The sequence below is a fragment of the Nothobranchius furzeri genome, chromosome 7 (assembly GCF_043380555.1).
Source record: "Nothobranchius furzeri strain GRZ-AD chromosome 7, NfurGRZ-RIMD1, whole genome shotgun sequence".
Lineage (NCBI taxonomy): Eukaryota > Metazoa > Chordata > Actinopteri > Cyprinodontiformes > Nothobranchiidae > Nothobranchius > Nothobranchius furzeri.
The window spans coordinates 80,444,060-80,469,625 of record NC_091747.1 but is presented as its reverse complement, the minus strand read 5'-3'; the positions used below and the strand labels follow the sequence as shown (position 1 = coordinate 80,469,625).

Here is a 25,566-nt window from a genome sequence, read left to right as displayed (position 1 = left end):
TAAGAAACAACACGTAACAATCACGATTAAAACAAACTGTTCAAATCTGGTGGAAGTTAATCATAAAAACACAACATTCTCTATTATTAATGATAAAGAAAAAAAACATTTATCATCACGGTCACCTTTGCACTGCAACCAAGGTACAAACTCAGATTATTTAGAAAAGTATCTTCTTCCAAATCATCATCAATACACCAGACTGGTCACATGAACAACAACTTTCAAACAGACCAGAAGTATTTTCCTTTTACAAAAATAAATGTTTTAACAGTGACTCGGAAAGCACATGAGATCTTCCATATTAGGTCTGAGACAAAAATGTAAAATACAAAACAGTAATCGTGGTTATGAAGGTATCTGGCCCAGAAAGACAGATGTCCCGCAGCAGGACTTTGGTAGAGTTTACAAAAGCAACTCCAGGCAGCAGCAGCTGGGAAGAAGCGTCCCTGATCAGAAATGTCCCCCAGCCTCAATCCTCGTACTCCGTGTACTTTTTGGCCGAGCCGTGCACTTTGCTGGCGGGATATTTCAGCCGGTTGAGAGCAATCTTACGGAGGACCGCTTGGGGGAGGTCGACGCGACACTTCTCAGCGAGCTCCAGCAGGTAGATCAAAACATCGCTGAGCTCGTGGGCCAGTTGCTCCCGCTCGGACTCGGTCCAGCCCGGCAGACCCTCCGCCACCTCTCCTCGCCACTGGAAGAGCTCCGCCACTTCGCCCACCTCTCCGACCATGGCCATGAGGAGGTTACGGGGCTGGTGAAACTTGTCCCAGTCCCGCTCGTCGGTGAACTCGGCCTGCATCCGCCGAATATCCTCCATGGTGGGCTCGGGGCTGAAAGTGAACTTCTGTGGTCGAACTGCTTCCCTGTTGGCGTGTGGCTGCTCCTCCGTGACCGCTCCGTTCTCTTTTAGTCCGCGAGCTTCTCTTCCGTTTGTTGCCATCATGTTTCAGCAGAGTTCGTCCGTTTTTCTCCTACTAAAACTGTTTTTCAATTGTGGCAAACAACGCCGGTTCACATGCGAAGTCCCGCCGGTCGACAAAGCGGAAATGACGTAGTCTTAAGAGGATGTTTGGGTCGGTTCTTAAGCTGATGGGTTTTGTAGTTTTCACTTCAAAACAGTTAACTTAGTTGTTGCTTTACAATGAAATAAAAAACTACAAATCCCACAAATTCAAATACCGTTAAGGACAACATGGCGTCCTGCGTTGCAAACGAGTTGCTTCATAAAATAAAACAATTATCAATATTATTGCCCATAAATGTTTGTTTACGTAGACGATGTAGCACATCCAGCAAACAACGCGACAGCCAGCGTCATCTCACAACCAAGAGGTAAGACAGTCCTCTCTTTCTGTGGATAGTTTATGCATTTATATGATATTTTCTTCAAAATAGCCACACTTTGCTCTGATTACTGCTTTACAAACTCTTTGCATCCTCTTGATGAGCTTCAAGAGGTAGTCACCTTAAATGGTTTTCCAAGAGTCTTGAAGGACTACCTAACATCTAAAACACGTTTTCACTTATTTCACCTTTTTTGGTTTACTACATAACTCCGCATGTGTTCATTCATAGTTTTGATGCCTTCAGTGAGAATCTCCTAATGTAAAGGGTCATGAAAATAACCCTTACCTCACATTAGAGCATTTTTTTGTGCTGACACGTGTATTTTTGTGAATAACTTTGGCTATGTTAATGCAATTTATCTAATTTTTATGGAGGATGTGTATTTTGGAAGGAATTACAAAAAAAAGTTTGAAAAAATATTCAACCTACTTTATTAAAACGTGGAAATCATTTTGTACAGTTAAGCACATTGAAGCATTTTTTTGTGCCATTGACTTTCATGTAAATCATATATTTTTAATTAGCATAAATATTGGCATAATTTTAAAAAATTATGATTGTGCCCGTGTTTACAGTCTCATCACAAATGTAAGAAGCAGTTTTTACTGTTTTTCACTACATGGCATACTTTCTCCATATATAGCAGGGCAATGGCTGACCCAGCATTTAAACTGAATGATTTAGCTGTATTTCTTTACCTCTGACTGCCCATTATAATACATATTTTGCAAAAAAATGGTTTGTGTGTTATTTAGAGATGCCATACAATAGTTTGCATGTGTGTGTTCTGAATTTTTGGTAATTGTGCTTTTTCAGTGTTCTTTCAAAAAATAAGCCTGACTGAATGTACAAAATTAGCTTATTCTGCAAAATAGCATTTTGACATGTGTTCCTTTGTGTGTGATTGTTCAGGCATGCGTGTATGTAGGTATCAAAGCACTTTACAGATCTTCAAAGGACAGATCTGTGATCATTATCTGGAGTGGTTGAGCAGGTGTGGGCCATGGGAGTGTAGGGGGGGGGGGCACAGGTTCTCACACTCTGTTGACTTCATGAATATTCATCAAAGGAATGCTATATATCAAAAATCAAAGGATTTTCTGCTAAATTTCAGATACTCATTCACAATTTTACTTTTGCAAAATGTTATTTCAATAAGTACAAAGCATTTGCATGGATGAAAGCTAAGATGAAGGCTGAAAAACTTCAAAGGCATACATTTGTTTTTCAAAACAAATTCCTGCAGAATCGAATTTTGTTTACATTCAGTAGGGGCAGCTTACACAGGTGCACCAATTGACTAAAAGTACATATATGAGACTCAGATCAGGATTCATTTCTTTGAACCGCAACCATGAGAAGAAGATTCAATGTGAATGAAGCCCTGGAGGTGTTTCAGCAGCTTGAGGAAGAGGGAGAGTCAGCCTCATCCTCATCCACGGACGACAGCTCTTGTTCGGATGAAGAGGCTGAAGATCAGGCCTTTACCCCAGGGCCTGATTCAGGGGAAGAAATGGAAGAAGGTTCAGATGAGGAGGTGGTTGCTGCAGAGGAGAGATGGGACCATCCTTTGTGGCAATCAAAGAGCGGGATCGCCTGGTCCCCGACACCAGGATCCCCTTTCGGGCTCCAGACGTCCGCCATTGTGGGATCACCCGCCTCGCTGTCAGCTACATCCAAACTATTGAGGACAGCTTCGATTTTTTTTTAACTACAACAATCCTAGATGTAATAATAAAATACACCAATATAGAGGGAAGAAGAAAATATGACGATTGGACAGACGTTGACCGCGTGGAACTCCGGGCATTGTTTGGGTTGCTCATCCTCGCTGGTGTGCACCGTTCCCGTGGGGAATCATCTGCCAGCCTCTGTGGGGAGGAAACGGGGAGGCCGATATTCAGAGCCACGATGAGTTTGGGAAGGTTCCACATGCTGACTGCAACATTGCGCTTTGATGACCGCTTGACCAGGGCAGCCCGCCGGTTGGTGCAGCAGGACAAGCTCGCTCCCCTGCGGGAAGTGTGGGACCTCTGGGCGGCCCGGCTCCCTCTCGCCTACAACCCCGGTGAAGATGTCTGCGTTGATGAACAGCTCGTCGGATTCAGAGGTCGCTGCAACTTCAAGCAGTACATGCCCTCAAAACCGGCAAAATATGGCATCAAGCTGTGGGTGGTGTGCGATGTGGCCACTTCTTATGCCTGGGGGATTATTCCCTATCTGGGCAAGACGACTCGAGACGCCCCGGCAGAAAGGGGGCAAGGGAAGCGGGTGGTGCTGGAACTCACGGAGGGTCTGAGCGGCCGCACTGTCACCACGGACAATTTTTTCACCTCGCTGGTTCTTGGAGAGGAGCTGCTAAAAAAAAAATCTGTCTTGTGGGAACAGTTAGGCGCAACAAGCCAGAGTTGCCCCCACAGCTGCTCCAGATGAAAAGCAGAGCGGTTCTGTCCTCCCTGTTCGGCTTCACCTCCACCGCCACCGCGGTGAGCTACATTCCAAAGCGCCGGCGGAACGTTCTGCTCCTCAGCACCAAACACCATCAGGTTCAGATCCAGGAGGGACCGCAGCAGAAGCCGACCGTAATCATCGATTACAACCGCTGCAAAGGGGCAGTTGACAACTTGGACAAGGTAATTTATTTATTTTATTTTGTTTTATTATAATTCACCAACCTAATTGCATATGTAATTTATTTATTCATTTATTTTTATTCCAGCTCGTTGCAACATACAGCTGCCGCCGCAAGACCAGACGTTGGCCCATGTCGCTCTTCTGCAACATGTTAGATGTGAGCGCCTACAATGCCCTGGTCCTGTGGCTGTCTGTGGAACCGGCCTGGAACCAACAGAAGAGGAGCATCCGTCGAAGGCTGTTCTTGCAGGAGCTTGGGACCTCCATGGTGAGACCAGCCCAGGCGAGGCGCACTCGCTTGCCGTGGTCCAGCAGCGCTGCAGCTCTGTTGGAGGTGCAGCAGCAAGTGGAGCCAGGTCCAGCCCAGGAGCAGACAAAGAAAAGATGCCACCTTTGCAGAGGGAAGAGGAGCGTGCATGCACGCTTTTGCCATGCATGTGGACAGGCTGTGTGCAAGGAGCACTCAACAGCTGTGTGCTCAGCCTGCAGCTGTTAGCTCACTCCCCTCTGTGTTTCTCTCTCTTTCTCTCTCTCTCTCTCTCTCTCTCTCTCTCTCACACACACACACACACACACACACACACACACACACACACACACACACACACACACACACACACTTTTTCTTTGTTCGTGTGCTTTAATAAAGTGTTCAACTGGTCATCTTTGTAAGTGCATTTTTTTGTGCTCTAATGACTTTAACGTGAGTATTTTAGAAAATATGACATTACACAAAAACTACAAAGTGAGCAAAAAATATTTTTATGCCTATTTGTGACACTCCAAGGCTGTGACAACTTACCCACAAAAAAGTTAATCTGGACATAACACACAAAAAATGATTTGATTTTTTCATTTTTTGTACAGTTTTCAAACTTCGGGTTTTGCTAATAAACCTAGCAATGAAGGGGTTAAATCTGAGAAACACACACATATTTTATTATATTTTGTTAGGGCTGAAGCCAAGGATGAAATTCATGTAAAAAAATTGGGACTTATGAAATATTATATAATATTTCTATGGGAAGCTTTCTAAGTGCATTTTTTTGTGCTCTAATGACTTTAACGTGAGTATTTTAGAAAATATGACATTACACAAAAACTACAAAGTGAACAAAAAATATTTTTATGCCTATTTGTGACACTCCAAGGCTGTGACAACTTACCCACAAAAAAGGTAATCTGGACATAACACACAAAAAATTATTTGATTTTTTCATTTTTTGTACAGTTTTCAAACTTTGGGTTTTGCTAATAAACCTAGCAATGAAGGGGTTAAATCCGAGAAACACACACATATTTTATTATATTTTGTTAGGGCTGAAGCCAAGGATGAAATTCATGTAAAAAAATTGGGACTTATGAAATATTATATAATATTTCTATGGGAAGCTTTCTAAGTGCATTTTTTTGTGCTCTAATGACTTTAACGTGAGTATTTTAGAAAATATGACATTACACAAAAACTACAAAGTGAGCAAAAAATATTTTTATGCCTATTTGTGACACTCCAAGGCTGTGACAACTTACCCACAAAAAAGGTAATCTGGACATAACACACAAAAAATGATTTGATTTTTTCATTTTTTGTACAGTTTTCAAACTTTGGGTTTTGCTAATAAACCTAGCAATGAAGGGGTTAAATCTGAGAAACACACACATATTTTATTATATTTTGTTAGGGCTGAAGCCAAGGATGAAATTCATGTAAAAAAATTGGGACTTATGAAATATTATATAATATTTCTAAAGGAAGCTTTCTAAGTGCATTTTTTTGTGCTCTAATGACTTTAACGTTAGAAAATTTAAACGTTGGGTAAGGGATAAAGAAAACACATTGAATGAGAAAGTGTGTCCAAACGTCTGGCCTGTACAATATATATAACACACACACACACACACACATATATACATATATATATATATATATATATATATATATATATATATATATATATATATATATATATATATATATATATATATATATATATATATATATATGTATACACACACACACATATATATACCGAAACGGTTCAGCAGTCCCCCGTGAACCCTTACATCTTGAATACAAGTACTTCTAAAAAAATTAGCATATTGTGATGAAGTTCATTATTGTCTGTAATGTACTGATAAACATTAGACTTTCATATATATTAGATCCATTACACACAAATGAAGTAGTTCAAGCCTTTTATTGTTTCTAATATTGATGATTTTGGCGTACAGCTCATGAAAACCCAAAATTCCTATCTCAAAAAATTAGCATATTTCATCCGACCAATAAAATAAGTGTTTTAATACAAAAAAAGTCATCCTGCAAATAATAATGTTCAGTTATGCACTCAATTGCCTATTTTTGCTCATTTTAAATATATTTTTAAACATTTTCTAAATGCTTTTTTAAGTTTTACATTTTTTTGCTTTTGTGAAGCGCCTCGTGATTTTTATCTTGAGAGGCGCTATGGAAATGAATTTCTTTTTCTTCTTCTTCTTCTCCTCCTCTCAACTTTCTCTTCACAATATCCCACAGGTTCTCTACGGGGTTCAGGTCAGGAGAGTTGGCAGGCCAGTTGAGCACAGTAATACCATGGTCAGTAAACCATTTACCAGTGGTTTTGGCACTGTGAGCAGGTGCCAGGTCATGCTGAAAAATGAAATCTTCATCTCCATGAAGCTTTTCAGCAGATGGAAGCATGAAGTGCTCCAAAATCTGATAGCTAGCTGCATTGACCCTGCCCTTGATAAAACACAGTGGACCAACACCAGCAGCTGACATGGCACCCCAGACCATCACTGACTGTGGGTACTTGACACTGGACTTCAGGCATTTGGGCATTTCCCTCTGCCCAGTTTTCCTCCAGACTCTGGCACCTTGATTTCTGAATGACATGCAAAATTTAATTTCATCCAAAAAAAGTACTTTGGACCACTGAGCAACAGTCCAGTGCTGCTTCTCTGTAGCAGGTCAGGCGCTTCTGCCGCTGTTTCTGGTTCAAAAGTGGCTTGACCTGGGGAATGCGGCACCTGTAGCCCATTTCCTGCACACACCTGTACACGGTGGCTCTGGATGTTTCTACTCCAGACTCAGTCCACTACTTCCGCAGGTCCCCCAAGGTCTGGAATAGGCCCTTCTCCACAATCTTCCTCAGGAACCGGTCACCTCTTCTCGTTGTGCAGCGTTTTCTGCCACACTTTTTCCTTCCCACTGACTTCCCACTGAGGTGCCTTGATACAGCACTCTGGGAACAGCCTATTCATTAAGAAATGTCTTTCTGTGTCTTACCCTCTTGCTTGAGGGTGTCAATGATGGCCTTCTGGACAGCAGTCAGGTCGGCAGTCTTACCCTTGATTGCGGGTTTGAGTAATGAACCAGGCTGGGAGCTTTTAAAAGCCTCAGGAATCTTTTGCAGGTGTTTAGAGTTAATTAGTTGATTCAGATGATTAGGTTAATAGCTCATTTAGAGAACCTTTTCATGATATGCTAATTTTTTTGAGATAGGAATTTTGGGTTTTCATGAGCTGTACACCACAATCATCAATATTAGAAACAATAAAAGGCTTGAACTACTTCAGTTGTGTGTAATGGATCTAATTAGGGCTGCACAATATATCGTTATCGTGATATCAGCATGCACAATATGCATATCGCAAAGAACAGATAAATATTGCAATGAATGGCCAGCTCAAATGTTTGCTACACATAATGCATTCTGTCAATCGATGATGTTTTTTTAACAAATCAAATAGAGCTCTTCACCCATTCGGCCAAATTGGCTGGGTTCTCATAGGTCAGATGCCTGCCCCCGAGGCGGATGGCACTATGGTTAGCAAACACCTGAGTTAGCTTCGTTAGCTCTTTCTGCTGATTCTGCTTTTCCCGGGATCCACTGATTGCCTTTTCTTGTTCATTTTCTTTTTCCTTTTCCTCGCATCTTTTGCATTTCTCATTCTTATGATTTTTTATTTCTTTGTTTTGATTATTTTTGTTCCTGAGTTAAGTTTTTATTTATCGCAAGTAATATCGTCATCGCAATATTAATCATTGTTATCGAATATCGCAGGTTTTCCTAATATCGTGCAGCCCTAAATGTAATATACCATAATTTCCGGACTATAGAGCGCACCTCAATATAAGCCGCACCAGCAAAAAAAAAAAAAGGTTTTCTACACACACACGCCGCACAAGCCGCTGCGCAGCAGCCACATGCAGGTCTCCGGCGCACAGCGCATGTACGGCTATAACATAAGATAATTAGACAGAAAGACACTACACGGAAGTTTTTCATTGTTGTTTTAATTCAACAAAACAAATTTTAAACACGTGTGAACGTGCCTGCAAGTTTAGAAAAGAAAACAGCACTGATAGCATTCATATTTCTGGATGGTTATAAAATAAAAACAGCACTGACACGTTATTACCATTAATTTGCATGTTTAGAAGAAAAGAACAGCGCTGACACAGCATTAATAAGCCCTGGATGATTAGAAAATAAAAACTGCACACAAAACATGCCTGGTTAGTAATGATCTGCACAGTGGAAACACCTCGGCCGTCTGCTCTTTGTGTGTTCACCCAGTCTTCAAGAATGTTTTCCAATTCCGGCCATCAGCTTTAATTTCCTCTGAAAGCTTTTGTCGTTTTTTACATTGAGTTCTTCCCGCTGCCGCCTCCAACGTCGCACCATTGATTCATTTATGCCAAGCTCCCGTGCAGTGGCTCTGTTTCCTTGTTTGATGGCCAGATCGATCGCTTTTAACTTGAAAGCTGCAGCATGTGCATTCCTCCGCGTGTTTTCCATGACAAGGGTGTGTCTGATGTGTAAACGTGCCCCTTTAAATCAAAGAGCGTCTTCTTCTGCGCATAACGTTTTGCCGTGCCTGTCTCACTTTACTGCTGGAGAGTGCCTCTAGTGGTTGTTGGCCAACAAAAATCTACACATGAGCCGCACCATGATATTGGCCGCAGGCTTGAAAGCACAGGGAAATAATAGCGGCTTGTAGGCCGGAAATTACAGTAAATGAAAGTCTAATGTTCATCAGTACATTACAGACAATAATGAACTTTATCACAATATGCTAATTTTTGAGAATATATGGTTTTTGTGAATGCATTTTTAAAACAGAAACAGGCAAATTAAACTGAAGTGGAAAAACAAAGCTGGAGTACTCGGGTCAAAGTAAAAGTATTTAGTCAGTGCATATAAATGAACCAATGTTTCAGCGTTGCTGTCTTTGTCAGAGTTACTAATTAAATAAAATTAAACTGTTCTAAAGTGCTAAAACAATAAATACTGTTAATAATAATAATAATTGCAATAGCTGAAATGTTGTTAAAGTTTTCACTGGCCCCATCTGGCCACCCCTATGAAAAGTTTGTGGGTGTGCCTCTGATGTATTTGTCCACTTAAAGCATATCTTTGGTGACAGATTGTCATTTGAGTCATTTGAATGAATTGGACTTGTTTCTCTGTAAAGCACCCCTAATAAACTGGGTCAGTGCAGGTGATCTGATTAGAGTGGATGTGTGAGCCAGACACAGTTACAGTTTTTGGTCTGTTTTTCTTCAGGCTACCAGATAAATTTTTCTCTTTGTGTTTTTCACCTCAGCTCTTCAGAGAAGCTGGTTGGAGTTGTTGGCTTGGAAATTCATGCCCAGATTTCCTCCAACAGCAAGCTCTTCTCTGGCTCTCCGGTTTGTTTCTCAGCTCCTCCAAACTCCCAGGTTTCGTTCTTTGATGCATCACTCCCCGGTACTTTACCAGTAAGTGATGTTTAACTTGGTTATAAAAGGCTGACCTTCTATTTTTCCAGATTATCAGTTAATATTCCCATCTGTCCACAGGTTCTCAACAGGCGATGTGTTGAAGCAGCAGTGATGACCGGACTGGCTCTTAACTGTACCATTAATAAGAAGTCCCTTTTTGACAGGAAACACTACTTTTACGCTGACCTTCCTGTGAGTTTGTCTCTCTTGTCCTTCTGTTGTACACACAGTGGAGCAAAAAGTATTTAGTCATCCTCCAACTGTGCAAGTTCTCCCACTTACAACGATGAGAAAGGCCTGTAATTTTCTTCATAGGTATACCTCAACTATGAGGGACAAGATGAGGAAAAAAATCCAGAAAATCACATTTTCTGACTTTTAATTTATTGAAAAAAGTATTTGGTCTCCTAGAAACAGGCAATATTTCTGGCTCTGACAGACCTGTACCTTCTTCTGTAAGAGGCTCCTCTGTCCTCCATCTGTTACCTTTATTAATGGCACCTGTTCATCAGTATAAAAGACACCTGTCCTCAAGCTCAATCAGTCACACTCTGAACTCCATGGCCAAGACCAAAGAGCTGTCAAAGAACACCAGAAACAAAACTGTAGACCTGCACCAGGCTGGGAAGACTCAATCTGCAGGAGGTGGGCATCTTGGTGTGAAGAAATCAATCGTGGGAGCAATTATTAGACCACACAAGACCGCTGATAATCTCCCTTGATCAGGGGATCCATGCAAGATCTGACCTTGTGGGGTCAAAAATGATCACAAGAATGGTGAGCATAAATCCCAGAACTACACTGGCGGACATGGTGAATGACCTGCAGAGAGCTGGGACCAAAGTTACTAAGGCTACCATTAGTTACACACGACACCACCAGAGACTCAAATCCTGCAGTGCCAAACATGTCCCTGTGCTTAACCCTTTGATGCATAATGGTCACTACAGTGGACAGGTACTCAAAATTGTTATTTCTTTATTTTTGCTATTAAGCACGTCTGTTGAAGACTTTATTGCATGTGAGCCCCTCCATTTGGACTTCAGTAAGTCAAGCCACCAAATTTCATGTTCAGAATGCACGCTGTCCACTGAGATGGACATGTAATAAATTATTAGTAAATTAACAAAATATTACAAAAATATTTGTTGAAATTTTTTTATTCACACCTAAAGATGAATGAAAAAAATTGTTTAAAAGATCATGGTTGAAGATCTCATAATTCATGCATCAGAGGGTTAAGTCGGTACATGTGCAGCTTCTAGTTTGCTAGAGAGCATTTGAATGATCCAGAAGAGGACTGGGAGAATGTCAGATGAAACCAAATTAGAACTTTATGGGTAAAAGCTCTACTCATGATTGAAAGAATGCTGAGTTGCATCCAAAGAACACCAGGCATACTGTAGTACAAGACTGTTTTTCTGCAAAGGGACCAGAACGACTGATCCATGGACAGGAAAAAATGAATGAGTCCATGTATCATCAGATCTGGAGTGAGAACCTCCTTCTACCAGCAAGGGCATTGACGATTAAATGTGGCTGGGTCTTTCAGCATGACAATGACCCCAAACACACCACCAAGGTAACGAAGGAGTGGCTTTGTAAAGAATTTCAAGGTCTTAGAGAGGTCTAGACAGTCTCAAGATCTCAATCCCATAGAAAATCTTTGGAGTTCAGACTGTTTCCCAGAGACATCATCAAAACATCACTGCTCTGGAGGAGATCTGCATGGAGGATTGGGCCAAAATACCTGCAACAGTGTGTGAAAACCTTGTGAAGACTTACAGAAAATGTTTGACCTCTGTCACTGCCAACAAGTAGTAAAGTATTGAGATGGACCTTTGTTAATGGCTAAATACTTATTTTCCATCATAATTTGCAAATAAATAATTAAAAAAGTCAGACAACGTGATTTTCTGGATTTTTCTCTCATTTTGTCTCATATAATGAGGTACACCCGTGATGAAAAGTACTGGCCTCTCTCATCTGGGAGAACTTTCACATCACGTTTTGCCCCATGTACTTCAGTAACAGAGTTTCACCACAGAAGATAAGTATAGTTCCACCATTTGTTATTACTTCATCGTTCTTCTTTGCAATTACATTGATAAGAATAGTCGTGTAGGTTATAAACGCCTTACTGAAGCAGCTAATGGAGACTTGTCTTTCTTACTTTACTTTCTCACCCGCTCTTGACTTCTGTGCACTTTTAAAATTTCTCTTATTTCTGCATCTCTTCATGCTTCTCCTGATAATTTGTGAATCAGTTGTGTGTGTGTGTGTGTGTGTGGGGGGGGGGGGGGTCAACTTTTCACTGTCTCATTGATTTAGTGCCGCTCATGTCTACTGATTAAAAGCATGTGCTTTGAAGCAGAGAAACTTCTGACACTTGTGGGACGGTGGCCCTCAAGGACCAAGATTGGACACCGCTGCTCTAGAGAAGCACAGTTGAACTCTATCATTAACTTTAATCTTTTATTTCTTAGTCTTTTATCTGCAGAGATCTTAGAATTAATCTTGTTAGGGCTGCAAAGCCTGGTTTATATCGTTATTTTTTAATAATTAGGATCAGCGTTTCATGGGTCCAGCGCTGGCTGATTTGGGTTTTCAAGGCTTGACTAACCATCATCAGCTCTACGAGTGTTCTGGGACCTCCTGGCAAGACTGCTAATGAATGAACAAACAGTTAAAAATGAATGAAAGCTCGTTTGTTGTCAGTGGGTTTAAGAGAAATGTAAAGATTTCTCTTTTTTTCACTTTCAGACATGATGAGCAAACCCCACCTTAACAACACATTCTCTATGCTACTGTTATGTTACCAGTATGTTATCATACTCAAAGCAGAGACCAAAAGCAGAAAGAAAAGTTTAGTAAAAGCAAATCCCAACACCAGAGAAAACATGTGTGGAAATCTCTGTGATTCTGCTAAAAATGTCCCGGTTCTGCCCGACTGGAGCTCATTCTGCTTCCTGTAATGAAGCACTGGCCCATCCAGGTCTCACAGCCCCTCAGAGCCCGCGGCTAATTTCTCTGGCATTATGAGTGACATTTTATAGGAAAAGACTAAATGTCATGGCTGCTCCACAGTGACTTACCCTGCAGAGACCTTTTCCTAAAAAATAAAGAAATCCTCTGACAGAAGGTGTTGGAGAGTTTAACATTCTGAATTTTTAAAACCCATCCTGCCCTAAAAGATTATGCAGCTCTAGGCAGGATAATAAGGAGTGTAATTATTAACCAAAGATGTCTGCTCGTATTGTAATAAAACTGCTCAGAAGTGGCGTGAAACAGTTCCTTATTTTGTGTCTGGTAAGATGTGATCAGACTGAAAGATACTCATGGGTTGTTTTCTAGTCAGTGTGTGTGGCTGCTGGAAGGAAGCAGCTGTGCATATTTTTACTATCATCTCTCCAGGAAAAGAAAAGGCATGACATTTTAAACTTTGTCCAGAAGCTCTAGGAGTTTTTTATTTTGTATTTTTTTGGACATCTGGACGTTTAGCTTATCTTGTTCAGATTCTGAACACAGCAGGGATGAAAACGCATAATTACAGTTTTTATTTTTCATTGACATCAGCAGGAAAGCTTATTTTAGTTCCCTGAAGCCTAATATGTGTTTAAAAATCATCTGCAAACCCAATGCTCATTCTTTAAATTTTTTATGGTTTCTGGCCAAATGAAGAACACTTCCTGCTGATTTAAAATTATTTCCATTAAACTCATCAGCTGCTTCCACTAAGTGATGTGTCTCAGTGTTACACAAACCAGTTTAATAGGTTTAAATCACAACGCTAGCGGCTAACGATGAGCTAACATCGCTAATGGTGAAAAAATAGTCAGCTTTGAAAATAACTCAAACTACTTTTTCAATTACCAAAACCTCAATATTACAATGAAATGTATTTATTAACTTATCAGCTCACTGTGTAAGACTCATCTTTGCTTGTCATCTAGAATCTTCCGGCTCTTGGCTGTAACAGGCAACAGCATGCAACATACGAAGTGGGATGTTTAGAAACATGGACTGCAGTACCCACATTTGACCACAGGATGTCATTCTTTCTTCATTCTGCTTTAGGTTCCTCCTGCTCATGTCTGAAGCCTCTTTTATGAAACAACCCAGTTCATCATCTCAGCTGGTTCTGTTAACAAAAGCCAAACTTGCTGCCTGTGTTTACGTTTATTTATAAATTTAGTTGCTGGCCGGAGCTTGGCAGCAACTCTGCACTCATGTTGCACCAAAGTGTAATATGCATTCACAAATCAGGTGTTGCAGCAATATTACTACCAAGCGTGGTAGAACGAATGTAGCAAAAGTGTCCCACGTTGTCGTGTCGCCACAACGCTTTCACACCGTGGCGGCATGGTGTGTCTTCTAAAAAGGGCTAAAGACAAGCCCAGGTCTAAATCACACAAAGTTGATGCCAAAGCCGTTTAAAATGAGCACCGTTCTTGAGCCGACACCATCTTTGTAGTTTTTCTCAGTCACAGTTCAGCTGAGCCAACCCATTGTCTCTCTATAGAACGTTGATTGTCCCAACCTAAAATTGTTCAGGCTGATGGTAGATCTGCTGAGGCTATGATGGAGCGGGGCTAGATCGACCTGCCGAGCAAAATCTAAATAATAATGCTGCTGGTTGGTTAAAATGTCTAGGCTACCACAGCTAACAAGATGAATACTGCAGTCCATCTTATATAATTTGCTCCAAATTAGAAGAATAAATAATGTTTTTATAGGACCTCTCAAGATAAAAATCACGAGGTGCTTCAGAAGAAAAAAAAAGATATTAAAAAGATCAAATTTAAAATTGATGAAAAAAGAAAAAAAATACATTAAAATGTGAAGATAAAAGGACAAAGACATTTTAAATGACAAACCTCAAAAACGGTGTTTTAATAACGTGCCGAAGCGGCTCCACTCCTATCTAGATGATTAACATCTCCATTAGATATTAAACATCTAAAGGATGTGTTTGTCTGTTCTGTGTGAAAATATTTGGATGTGTGCAATGAAAGACAGAAATCAAAGCTCAGACTGAAGTCAGGAGACAGAGCAGCTACAAACGCTCCAGTTAACAGAGAACACCACATTCAGGGGACGGGTTTTTAAAGCTGGAGCTCAAAGGACATTTTGAGATGTTTGTTTTTTTTACTTGCAGAGACAAAATCCTAAAACAGATTTAAGTGGATAAACAAGAAATTTCTGGCAACATCTGCCAAATTTGAAGGATTTAAAGAACAAATCCACCACAAAATGAGAGTAATAAGATAAATCCTCAATTAGTTTATTTTTTCTTGTGTGGAGGTGAATTATTGTGTCACTGCACAGAAAGCCAGTGACTAATACCCCCACTTCTTTTTCTCCCACGCCCTCGCTCTCTTTAACAAAATTGTGATTGATGCTTAGTTCTTGTGATGCGGTTGCCGTGGCAACATTAGAAAGGACTGCTCAGGGCCACAGGAAAAGGGAGTGTACATGATATATTAAGTTTAGTGAGTAGAACATCGTCACTCCTCCACCATCATTACAGCCCACCTCACTTTCACATAAACACACGGCCGATTTCCCATTTCAGGTGTTGTTCTGACATTTGGTCTTAACTGGAGTCGGAAAGTTTGCACATTACCTTAAACAGGCTTGGATATTTAAGAACATGAAATGCATCACAAAGAGAAGGAGCTTTTGAATTGTTTTAATATTAGACATTTTAAATTTCCTTCTTCATCAGGCCGGATACCAGATCACTCAGCAACGCCGGCCCGTTGCAGTCGACGGCGTGCTGACTTACAGCTTCCTTGGAGGGAAGAAGAGAAGCCAGGTGGTGAGGAAGCACGTGCAGATCAAGCAGATCCAGCTGGAGCAGGACAGCGGCAAGAGTCTGCACGATGACGTCCACAGCCAGACGCTCATAGATCTTAACAGAGCAGGTTAGTGAGCTGCTTCCTCCCAACAAATGAGATGTGTGGGACAGATCAGTGTTGATTTGGCTTCCGCGGTGGCGCCGCAGCCAAGTAGAGCAGCTTATTCTCCAGAAATAGACTCATTGTTTTCCAGAAGATTCTTCCAGCATTGTTGAAACTGTCTAAAGTCAAATGTTAGGGATGAGAAAACCTTCAGTTCCTCCAAAGTTTCTGATGTTTGACACCTATGTGAGATCAAAGAAGTCTCCTAACAAGTCTTTTTGTTGGTGGTTTTTGATTCACTTACACTGATTGGTCACAGGATGAATCCATAAACTGTTAGAACAGTTTTGTCAGATGCAACCAGTTTCTGAAGCTTTTTAGACTTTAAATAGACTTTATAGCATTCAAACTTGTTATGTGCAAAATAAAAAGTTTGAGATGAAACCTAAAGTTTCTTAATAAAACGAGAGTTTAGGTTTGCCTCAGAGCGGATGTAAAACACAGCTCTCCACATGCATCAGGTGTAGGTCTAATGGAGCTGGTGATGGAGCCAGACATGAGCTGTGGAGAGGAGGCTGCTGCAGCTGTCAGAGAGCTTCAGCTCATCCTGCAAGCCCTGGGTACCTGTCAGGGCAACATGTCTGGTATGGAAATCATTCTGTGTGCATCTCTGTGTTTTCTCCACAAGCCGCTACATTTCTAAACATAAAATTATTTCTCCTTGTGTATGCACCTCTGTGCTCCTTCATCCTCAGAGGGCCAGCTGAGAGTGGATGCTAATGTGTCTGTACACAGACCAGGAGAGCCGCTGGGAGTCAGGACGGAGGTGAAAAACATCAACAGCATCCGATATCTGGCCAGGGCTATAGGTAGGATAACCAAAAATATAAAAATATTAAAGATGTCCTAGAATTTAAAACCACATTCACCTTGTTGTATAACGGCAGCTTGGGGTGTCTAGTGTAGCGTACCAAGGAGCCACTGCTGTCTCTGTCTCCTATGGTCATAATATACATTGTTCCAGTGTAGGATTACGTGGTTTAAACTACGTTATTTATTTAATAAGATGAGCGCCACCGTTAGATAGCATGTCCCGCCTCGGTGTGTGACTAGCATCTAAACCTGGTGACACCATCAGGGACAAACACTGGTAGCGTTCCAAACTTCTTTAACCAGCTCCAGGTCAAAGTGAAACTGTTTATCACATGATGTTGTAAATCCAGCGGGGTGAATTCTGGAGAAGTCGGCCGCTTGTTTACATCAATGAACAGCAGCAGGGAGAACGTAAGCTAACGTTTGTAAACTAGTAAACACTTAACTTTGTAAATACGGCTCTCTATGAGTCCCACTAGGTGTGCTAAATCTACCCACAAGTGAACTGGGCTTGAACTAGTAGAAACCAGACTAAACTGGCCAAACATCAACAACCTCAGTCGCCACTTTTCCTCTCTGTTACCCCACTAAGGGGCTCTACTTTTTCCAATAACTAAACTGGGGTTGAACTAGTTAAGCCGTGTTGAACATTACAAAAACAACAACAACAAAACAATCTCAGGCACTACTTTTCTCTTCATATAGTACTCGTGTTGCTCACTGTTTACATGCTTTTACCAACCAATATGGCGGACCCATGTGATTAGGTGACGTAGGTGCAAAGGGTCCATAAACATTGGTTGTGGTAATGCTGAACCCAAAACAATGCTAGCTTGAACTAGTGCTACTGCTAGCTTGAGCTTGTGCTAACACTAGCCTGAGCTACTCCCAACACTAGTTGAAGCTACTGTTCACCTTAAGCTCGAGCTACTATAACGCTAACTTGAGTGAATGTTAACACTAACTCGAGCAACTGCTAAGCCAGAGCTACCACTAACCGTAGTAAGAGCTACTGGTAACTCTATCCAAAGCTACTATAATGTTAACCAGGGCCTCTTAAAGCTAGCCTGAGCTATTATTCATGCTTTCCAGAGCTACAGCTAATGCTAGTCTGAGCTACTGTTAATTCTAGCCCCAGCTACTAATGCCTTTGTTGGACAAGAGAAAAACAACAAAGAAGAATGTTGAAGCACTCACTTTCCAGGATGTACTGGGAATATCTAAACTTTAAATCAATGCCAGATAGATCCACAGCTTGTGGCCGTTGTCCTCCTGGTCCTTGTGGTACTTGTCCACCCCACCCCAGCATCGACCAGACACGCGCATCCATAAACCCCTGCAAGACAACCTACAATAAACTAACTTTTTTCCTCTTTTTCCACCATCCATCCATCCACCCCTCCCCTGGACATTGGCCAGCTGGGGTGAACCGGCCAATCAGAAGAAAGTTTGTTCAATATTCATGTCCTGGCCGACAAACCGGTCTTTTCATGGTAATGCTCTCTTATGGGATTGTATGTGGCCGTTAGACGGGACTCCTGGGTCATTGTGAGCCACAACAATGTTTCATATCATATGTAGAAGCTTAAATAACGGTTTATAGTTGTAGAAAAACTTATTTCTAGAGAACCTTTAACAAATGTGAGCTTTATAAAATGTCCCCTTTAATTCCAGACTTTACATCTTCACAACTACAACTCAGCTATCTTAGTTTTGATTCGAAAAATAAACAGTTTTTTAAAAATATGTTTTTCTAAGCCAGCGAGGCTGATTTTGACAGGAACTTGTTGAGTAACACCGTGACAGCCAGTCGTGCAGAGTTAGACGTGAGATTACAGATAAGTGACTTCCTTCATCTACTACATCAGCTGTAGTTTCACTGACGGAGGTGGATTTGAGTCCCAGACAGAAAGTTTAATCATTGCAAACAAGTTGTGACACATCCTTAGAATGATTGACCAAATAAAGCCACGAGCCACTTTTATCCTGCTGCAGGAGTGGCATTTAACAGCCATTAGGAAAAACATTTATTTTTGTCAGAGTTATAATTGGACAGAAGTCAGGGACACGAGGATTACCAGCAGGTGTTTGGCATTTACCACCGAATAAAAAACATGGATGCTATTGTGTCCGTGTTTCCTCGCCAGACTACGAGATCCAGAGACAGATTGGTGTCATGCAGAGAGGAGGGACGGTGCACAATGAGACCCGGGCATATGATTCCAAATCAGGGTAAGTGGATGAAAAAGCTGCACCGTGAAGCCAACACCCTCAGCCTGGGATCGCTGCCCGCTTCATTAGTCCCAAGCCTTGCTGAGGATGAACCATTGTAGTAATGATGATGAATAGAGCCATTTGGATGCTGCTGTCGGCCTGCGTTATCTGTGAGCTATGTGCAGCTCGTAGCTAACTAAATGAGTCCGCTGCCACGCATCTGAGGCCTTGATCTTCTAGGGCTCTGGCTGCTTCACACAAGCGCTCGCATGTTCCAGGTGCACGGCGAGGGCCTGTCGAGCAGCACAACTCTTTCTGATCAGTCTGGCTCCAGATCTGATGGTGCACATTTAAAAACAACCAGGGTGAAGGAAATCCCTGCACACATGTTCATTCATTGTTTTATTTTATTTAAATGATCATTTTAGTTTTTAACAAAGGGCAGATATCCTGAAATGTCCAAAAAAAATTTCTTTCCTCTTAGGATTTCCCCTTTTTAAGCTGGCTAAAGTTTTATTGAACTGTAATAGAAAAGCACATCATCCAGCACAGGTGCTCCGACAGCCCAAGCGACATCAACAAAGAGAAAAGGAACTGTCCTGAATATAGTTAATATGTGCAAACAAAACTCTGAAGAAGACATTTTTTTGTGAAAACTTTCATTCTTTTTGTTTGCATCTATTTAACTATGTTTGCTCCAGCCATTCTTCCTTTTCTCTATTTTATTAAACTGTATTTATGCAACAAATAAAAAATCTAACCAGTCAAATCGCCAAAAAATACATAAAAAAGTAAAAGATCACTGTTGGTCCCACTTTTATGCATGAGTGACTTTTTTAATGACATGGTCCTCTATTATTTTGTCTCGGGGAGCAGAAGGCTCTGCATCTGCGTTATTGGACCGTTTAAGGGAAGTGAAGTCATGGGTGGCTGCTAACTTCCTCTTCCTAAATAAGTTTTTTCTACTTTTTTGTTTTCTTTATCAATTTTACTCTCTTTTATCTACCACGCTGTTTTTATCACATTTATTTTAATGTGATACATGTTTGACCTTCAGGGAGACCATCCCAATGAGGGACAAAGAGGGACTCCAGGATTACCGGTGAGATGGGGTTTGTTTTTTCCAGTCCTGTGTGCTTCTAAACCATTAAAATCCTGTAAAAGCCTTGAAGTTTCTAAGCTTCATGAGTGCTTTGCTTTTAAATACTTAAAAGTTTTTAAAACTCTTGTGAAACTCTCAGGAGGTGAGAAAGTATTATCGAGCATATTTTAGTGTTTGAGCTTATCATCAGTGTGAGAGGGTCCGGGTTGAGAGCCTTGAGAACCACTTGATGTAAAAACCCTGGTGTGTGTGTGTTTGTGTATGTGTGTGTGTGTGTGTGTGTGTGTGTGTGTGTGTGTGTGTGTGTGTGTGTGTGTGTGTGTGTGTGTGTGTGTGTGTGTGTGTGTGTGTGTGTGTGTGTGTGTGTGTGTGTGTGTGTGTGTGTGTGTGTTTTCAGCACAGAAGGTGGATTGATTGACGGACAGGTTGAAGGAGAATCGATTGTCATGATTGAGGGAGCCAGTGAAAAGCAGCAGTGTTTTCTACAGCATTACAACAAAAACCGTCCATTTTACCTCTGAGTTCATCATAAGTCTCCTCTCCTCCCATTCTCCAGGTTCATGCCGGAGCCCAACCTGCCCCCTCTGATTGTATTCGAGGATAACGCTACACTGCCCCCTGGCGTGGACTCCAGCCAGGTGGTGGTGGTGCAGAAGATAAAGGAAGGGCTGCCAGAGTTACCCAGCGTCAAAAGGGAGCATCTGGTGCAGGCGTACGGCATCCTGCCAGAGCACAGCTTCACTCTGGTGGTGAGTTACGAAGTGTCTGAAAACAAGCGTTCGCGCTGTAGCTGTGTGGCTCATAAAACCCTCAGGTCAGAGTGGAGTGAGATGTTTGTGTTTGCAGAAGACTGATTCAACCCCAGTTAAGTTAAATGTATGCTAAATGACATTCAAAATAAAGCTTCCCCACTGTGTTGCTGCTGCAGAATGAGGAAGGGCTGATGGAATACTTTGAGGAGGTGATGAAGGCGACCAGGAAGGAGCCCAGGAAGGTGATTGGCTGGGTGATGAACGAGCTGTTGGGTCAGCTCAAGCAGCAGGACATGAGTGTAAGCCAGAGGTGAGAAACACACAAACAAAGCAGTACTGATGATGTGAATTACTGGTGTTTTCACCTGGAAGCTTTTACCTGATCAACAAGTTTTCAATCATTTCAGTTTCTCTCCTCTTCAAGGTCAAGTTGACACGTTCAGTCACACGCCGGCTGAATGTGAAAATAGTCTCCTACCCCTATTAACTGCTTTAGCAGCCGACGGGGAAACGCTGGGATTAGAAGAGCCTAGGTAGTTTATGCATCAAGAGTTTAAACTGAGTCTGTAGTTTATTCCAACACTGAAACTAATGAAGTTAGTGGAGCGCTCAGCTGATGGAGGGCTGTAGTTTCGCTGCGCCGTTCATGTCAGCGGACACGGTAGGGTCGGAGAGGGGGGCGGGGCAAGTCGCTTAGCCTGGCGGGTGGGCAAGCAGCTGGGGGAAACCCCCTTATAAACATTTCTAGGCCCACCCCTTGTAATTTAATTGTTTAGGAATATTTTGCCTTTGCCAGGCAATGGCCTTTTTTGTTCATTCGTGGTTGTACGTTAATGGTGTTTTCCACCAGAGCAGGTGCAGGGTAACCTGAGGAACGTGTCCCCTCTGATGTAACTGAAACAACTTGAGCTGATGAGGATGGATGTCCCACTGTGTCCTGTCTGAGGCATTTGGCCAAGACTGACTTGCCTTTTGAAGACTAAAACTTTTTAGTCTCATTACTGTTTTTGTCCTTTCACCCCACTTTGTCTCTCCCAATCTCCCCCATCATTTATTCCACTAATCCAAGTCCATCTATTAAAGTGTGATTAAATTGGCCCTTAATTTGATTTCAGCCCGATCTCTCCAGCTGCCTTGGCCGAGCTGCTGGAGCTGCAGGAAACAGGACGCGTCTCCTCTTCAGGTGCCAAGCAGGTCGGTCTGCTCCACAGACTGTGTAGTTACCCTCTCAGTTTGTGAGCAGACGCTAAGCAGCTGATGCTTTTCTTCTAGGTGTTCCAGGTGATGTGGGGCTCATCAGGTAAGACGGCCGAGCAGGTCATCCAGGAGCAGGATTTGGGGCTTGTGAGTGACGCCACACAGCTGCACAACATCTGCCAGAAAGTGGTGGATTCTCACCCAACAGAGGTCAGATTTGAGATCACAAGTAAACGTAGAATTTTATTTGAAGCGTTGTGATATTTTGGGGTTACCTGATTTCAGGTTCATGCCATCCGAAATGGAAACGCTAAAGTTCTGAACAAGCTAATGGGCCTGGTTCAGAGGGAACTCAGAGGGAAAGCTGACCCAGTCCTGGTGATGGAGATCCTGAAGCAGAAGACTCGCGGTGGTGGGTGCTGAGGACATCGTTATGGCTAAAATATGAAAATTTAAAATGTAATTAGAAAACAAATCTGTGTGTGTATATGTTTGTGTTGAAAACTAATAAAGTTGCTTCATCCCAGTTTGTTATTGGCTAAGAGCAAAGACGCTCAAGCTGCAAGAACAACAGACTTTTTAGAGTAAGGGATGCTTGATAACTGGGGCTCAAGACTGTTTCCGCTGGAAGGATATGCACATAATTTAACGCAACACTAATCATATGACTTAATGCACCATTAGCTCCTGGCAGACTGGCCTTCATGGTCATTTGTGAGTCAAAAGAGGAAACTGCTGACACAGTGATCCACTTTATGGTGGTCAGTGAGCCCCCCCTGGTGCTCACAGCATGTTATGAGCTTGTCACACACTCTAGTGATGCCTCTTCTCAGGTGTCAGCGGATCTTCTGCTTTATGGTTGAAGGTGGTTTAGTTCAGTTCGTCCATGAGTTGGTGGAAGACTTCTGCTCCCGTATGGAGATCAGAAACGTAGATGCTTACCTCACATGACAGGACAGACATTCAGAGCTGTAATAATTTACTGATAGATGCATTTTCCCCGATTTCATGTGGAACGATCAGGTGTTTATCTCGTTCTTTAAAGGTACATAAGTGTATCTGACATTTTCCCTTCTTATCAAACGGCAAAAAGGGGGAACACATTCAGATATCTCTGATTGTCTTTATTCAAATATGCATTCTTTTTTCTCAAACATCGACACGTAACAGCCTGAAATTATGAACATTCAAGAAATCTTTGGAATTTGAAACTATGAAGTACAAACCGGTTTTATCCCTCTGCGGTGTTGTCTGGATGGTCGGAGTGGCACCGTGGGATGAAAGCGCTGATAAAGTGCAACAACAACCAAAGAAAAAGGACTCATCAGCTAATCTGACAATCATATTTACATTTGTAGGTGTCGCGATAAGTTTCACATAAAAGACTTCCGGTTTATGTGAACATGGCGTAGGTCGCACCGAACACAGCTCCTGCAGAGTCTAGTTATTATTGAGTATTTCCAGGCACATTTTGACTTTTTTTTTTTCACGGTGTCCTGTCTGGCTGTGAAGCAAGCAGAATTGATGTCTGAATGCTGGTGACAAGCATTCAGCCATGAGGTGTATTCCATGGCTGTGGTGAGCGGGCAGTGCAGGCATTGTCTGGCCTATGCCAGCTGATGCCACCGCACCACCCCACTTGCACCCACAGCCCTCGGTGTCTAAGTGCAGTTTAAAATTGGAAGTGGGCACCGGCACTTGGGAGGGGCTGAGAAATCCCCCTGCCAAATGCCGTTGAATGTGCTCACTCCTAAGTGTGTGTTTGCATGGAATGTCGTCGGTGGAAGTCTATAAGGTGCAAATAAAATTGGGGGGCAGGTTGCCACAGGAATGCGGAAATGGGGTCCATACCCGCACTCCCTGACTTGTCCACCCCCAAGGTCCTATGTGCATGTTTGTGTGATGATGTGAGGGAGCAGGAGGAGAGAAATATGCGGGGATGGGGAGGAATGGCTGATTGGGCTTAGCCCTCCAGGGCGCCAGCTCCCCCACTGGCCCCAATAGGCACCTCTGTTGTCAAATTGCCGCCCAGGGCATGTAGACCCCAGCCCATCCTACCAGGGCCCAAAGCAGCAGCATTACAAAGCCTCACGGAGTCTGTGAGGGCACCAATCCAGCCCCACCCCAGCAGAATATCTATGCCCATCCCTGCATTTGCACAACTTCCAGAATATATAAGACATAGGACATCCAGGTAAGGTTGGGTCCTCCCCCTCCCCTGTGATGGGACAGCAGAGGAGCCAAGGTCCACCCAAGGCCCCTGAACCCGGGCCAGGCACTGCTGCATGTTCCTGCCTTCTTCCCGGCAGCATACATGTCAGGACCCGACCCCCAAGGCCCCGCCCAGATCCCCACACGGAGCCAGCCACCCCAACACCCCGAGCCCCCAGGCCCCCACCCAGACCCGCCCAGGGGCAATGCAGCCGCCAGGCAGTGACCCATGGCCACCACCAAGACCTCCAAGGGGCCCCCACTAACAACCGCCAGTAGTCCACCCCCCGAGGCAACCCAAGCACCTCCAGAGGGGGGCAACGGCCCCCCAGTTCCAGACATCCCCAGTGAACCCACCTCCAGGGAACATCCGAATACTCCAAACTCAGACCCTCCACCCCCCCACCCACACCATCCCGCAGGACAACATCAATGGTCCCCCATCATCGCTATGTGATGGAACCGATCAAAGGAGCCCAGAGAGATTGATTTGAAGTGGAAGCAGAGGCTATATGAAGTGTAATATGATCTAACAAAAGATACTGGTTAATGCAGAGAGTTTCTCTATTTTTCCAATTCAAGAGGATAGTTTTCTTAGCAATGCATATGGCAGTCAGAACCACGTGAACCAAAGATGTTTCAATCGGGACATCATCCAGGTTTCCCAGTAAACAAAGAGAGGGGGTGGTTGGGATATGACATTTCAGAGACTTTGACAGTTCTTCACATACTCTACCCCAAAATTCCTGGACAGGTGGGCAGGACCACAGTGCATGAATGTAATTGTCAGGAATGTTGTTTGTGCAGTGTGTACAGGTGTCAGACGACACAAACCCCATCTTGAACATCCGATGACCTGTATAGTGTACTCTGTGTAGAATTTTGTACTGAATTAATTGTAAATAGGAGTGTCTGATCATTTTAAAAGTTTTTAAACAAGTTTGGGACCAGAAGTTCTGGTCAAAGCTGACTGATAGATCCACCTCCCATTTTTCAATAGGGATTGCTATTCTATCGTCTATTTTGGACAGTGTCTTATATACTTTAGACAGTAGTTTGGGAGGTTTGAGATTATAGAAGTCTAATACCCTTGGTGGTGTTTGTAATTCTATTTTATTGAGCTTAAATTTTTGCTTGACTACAGATTTAATTTGGTGATATTCTAAAAAGCTATTCTTATCTCTTCCAAATTGGGAGACTATTCTATTAAATGGGATGAAGTCCAATCCTTCATATATGTGTTCTAGGTATAGGATTCCTTTATTTTTCCAGTCCGGAAGGTTCATCGTTTTATTATTTTGCAAAATATCAGGATTATTCCAGACAGGTGTGCATCTGCATGGTACTAGTGAAGACTCGGTCATTTTAAGATACTCCCACCATGCTGTCAGAGAAGTGCTGATACTAATACTTTTGAAGCCTTCATGTTTTCGTATGCTTGAGCTAATAAATGGTAAATCTGAAAGCTCTATCGTATTGCAAAGTGTCTGTTCTATGTCTAACCAAGACTCACCTAGTGGGTTATCTTGCAACCGTCTTGGTATATATTGCAGCCTG

At 42.5% G+C, this 25,566-nt stretch overlaps 3 protein-coding genes across 3 annotated transcripts; 2 read left to right on the top strand and 1 right to left on the bottom strand.

The window, feature by feature from the left end:
• Window positions 1-275: 275 nt before the first annotated feature.
• dctpp1 (dCTP pyrophosphatase 1) lies at window positions 276-1,155 on the bottom strand. Its single transcript, XM_015975056.3, has one exon. It carries the CDS (start codon window positions 947-949, stop codon window positions 473-475), a length of 477 nt encoding a protein of 158 aa, XP_015830542.3. The 5' UTR covers window positions 950-1,155; the 3' UTR covers window positions 276-472.
• On the top strand, window positions 1,039-22,324 carry gatb (glutamyl-tRNA(Gln) amidotransferase, subunit B). The gene is made up of 13 exons (XM_015975055.3): window positions 1,039-1,338; window positions 9,601-9,754; window positions 9,836-9,949; window positions 15,486-15,684; window positions 16,182-16,304; window positions 16,416-16,529; window positions 18,681-18,765; window positions 19,805-19,849; window positions 20,406-20,598; window positions 20,778-20,911; window positions 21,717-21,795; window positions 21,874-22,008; window positions 22,084-22,324. Exons 1-13 carry the CDS (start codon window positions 1,199-1,201, stop codon window positions 22,219-22,221), a joined length of 1,653 nt encoding a protein of 550 aa, XP_015830541.1. The 5' UTR covers window positions 1,039-1,198; the 3' UTR covers window positions 22,222-22,324.
• LOC139070528 (piggyBac transposable element-derived protein 4-like) lies at window positions 2,708-4,597 on the top strand. The gene is made up of 4 exons (XM_070552868.1): window positions 2,708-2,876; window positions 2,987-3,646; window positions 3,742-3,986; window positions 4,073-4,597. Exons 1-4 carry the CDS (start codon window positions 2,708-2,710, stop codon window positions 4,481-4,483), a joined length of 1,485 nt encoding a protein of 494 aa, XP_070408969.1. The 3' UTR covers window positions 4,484-4,597.
• Window positions 22,325-25,566: the final 3,242 nt, after the last annotated feature.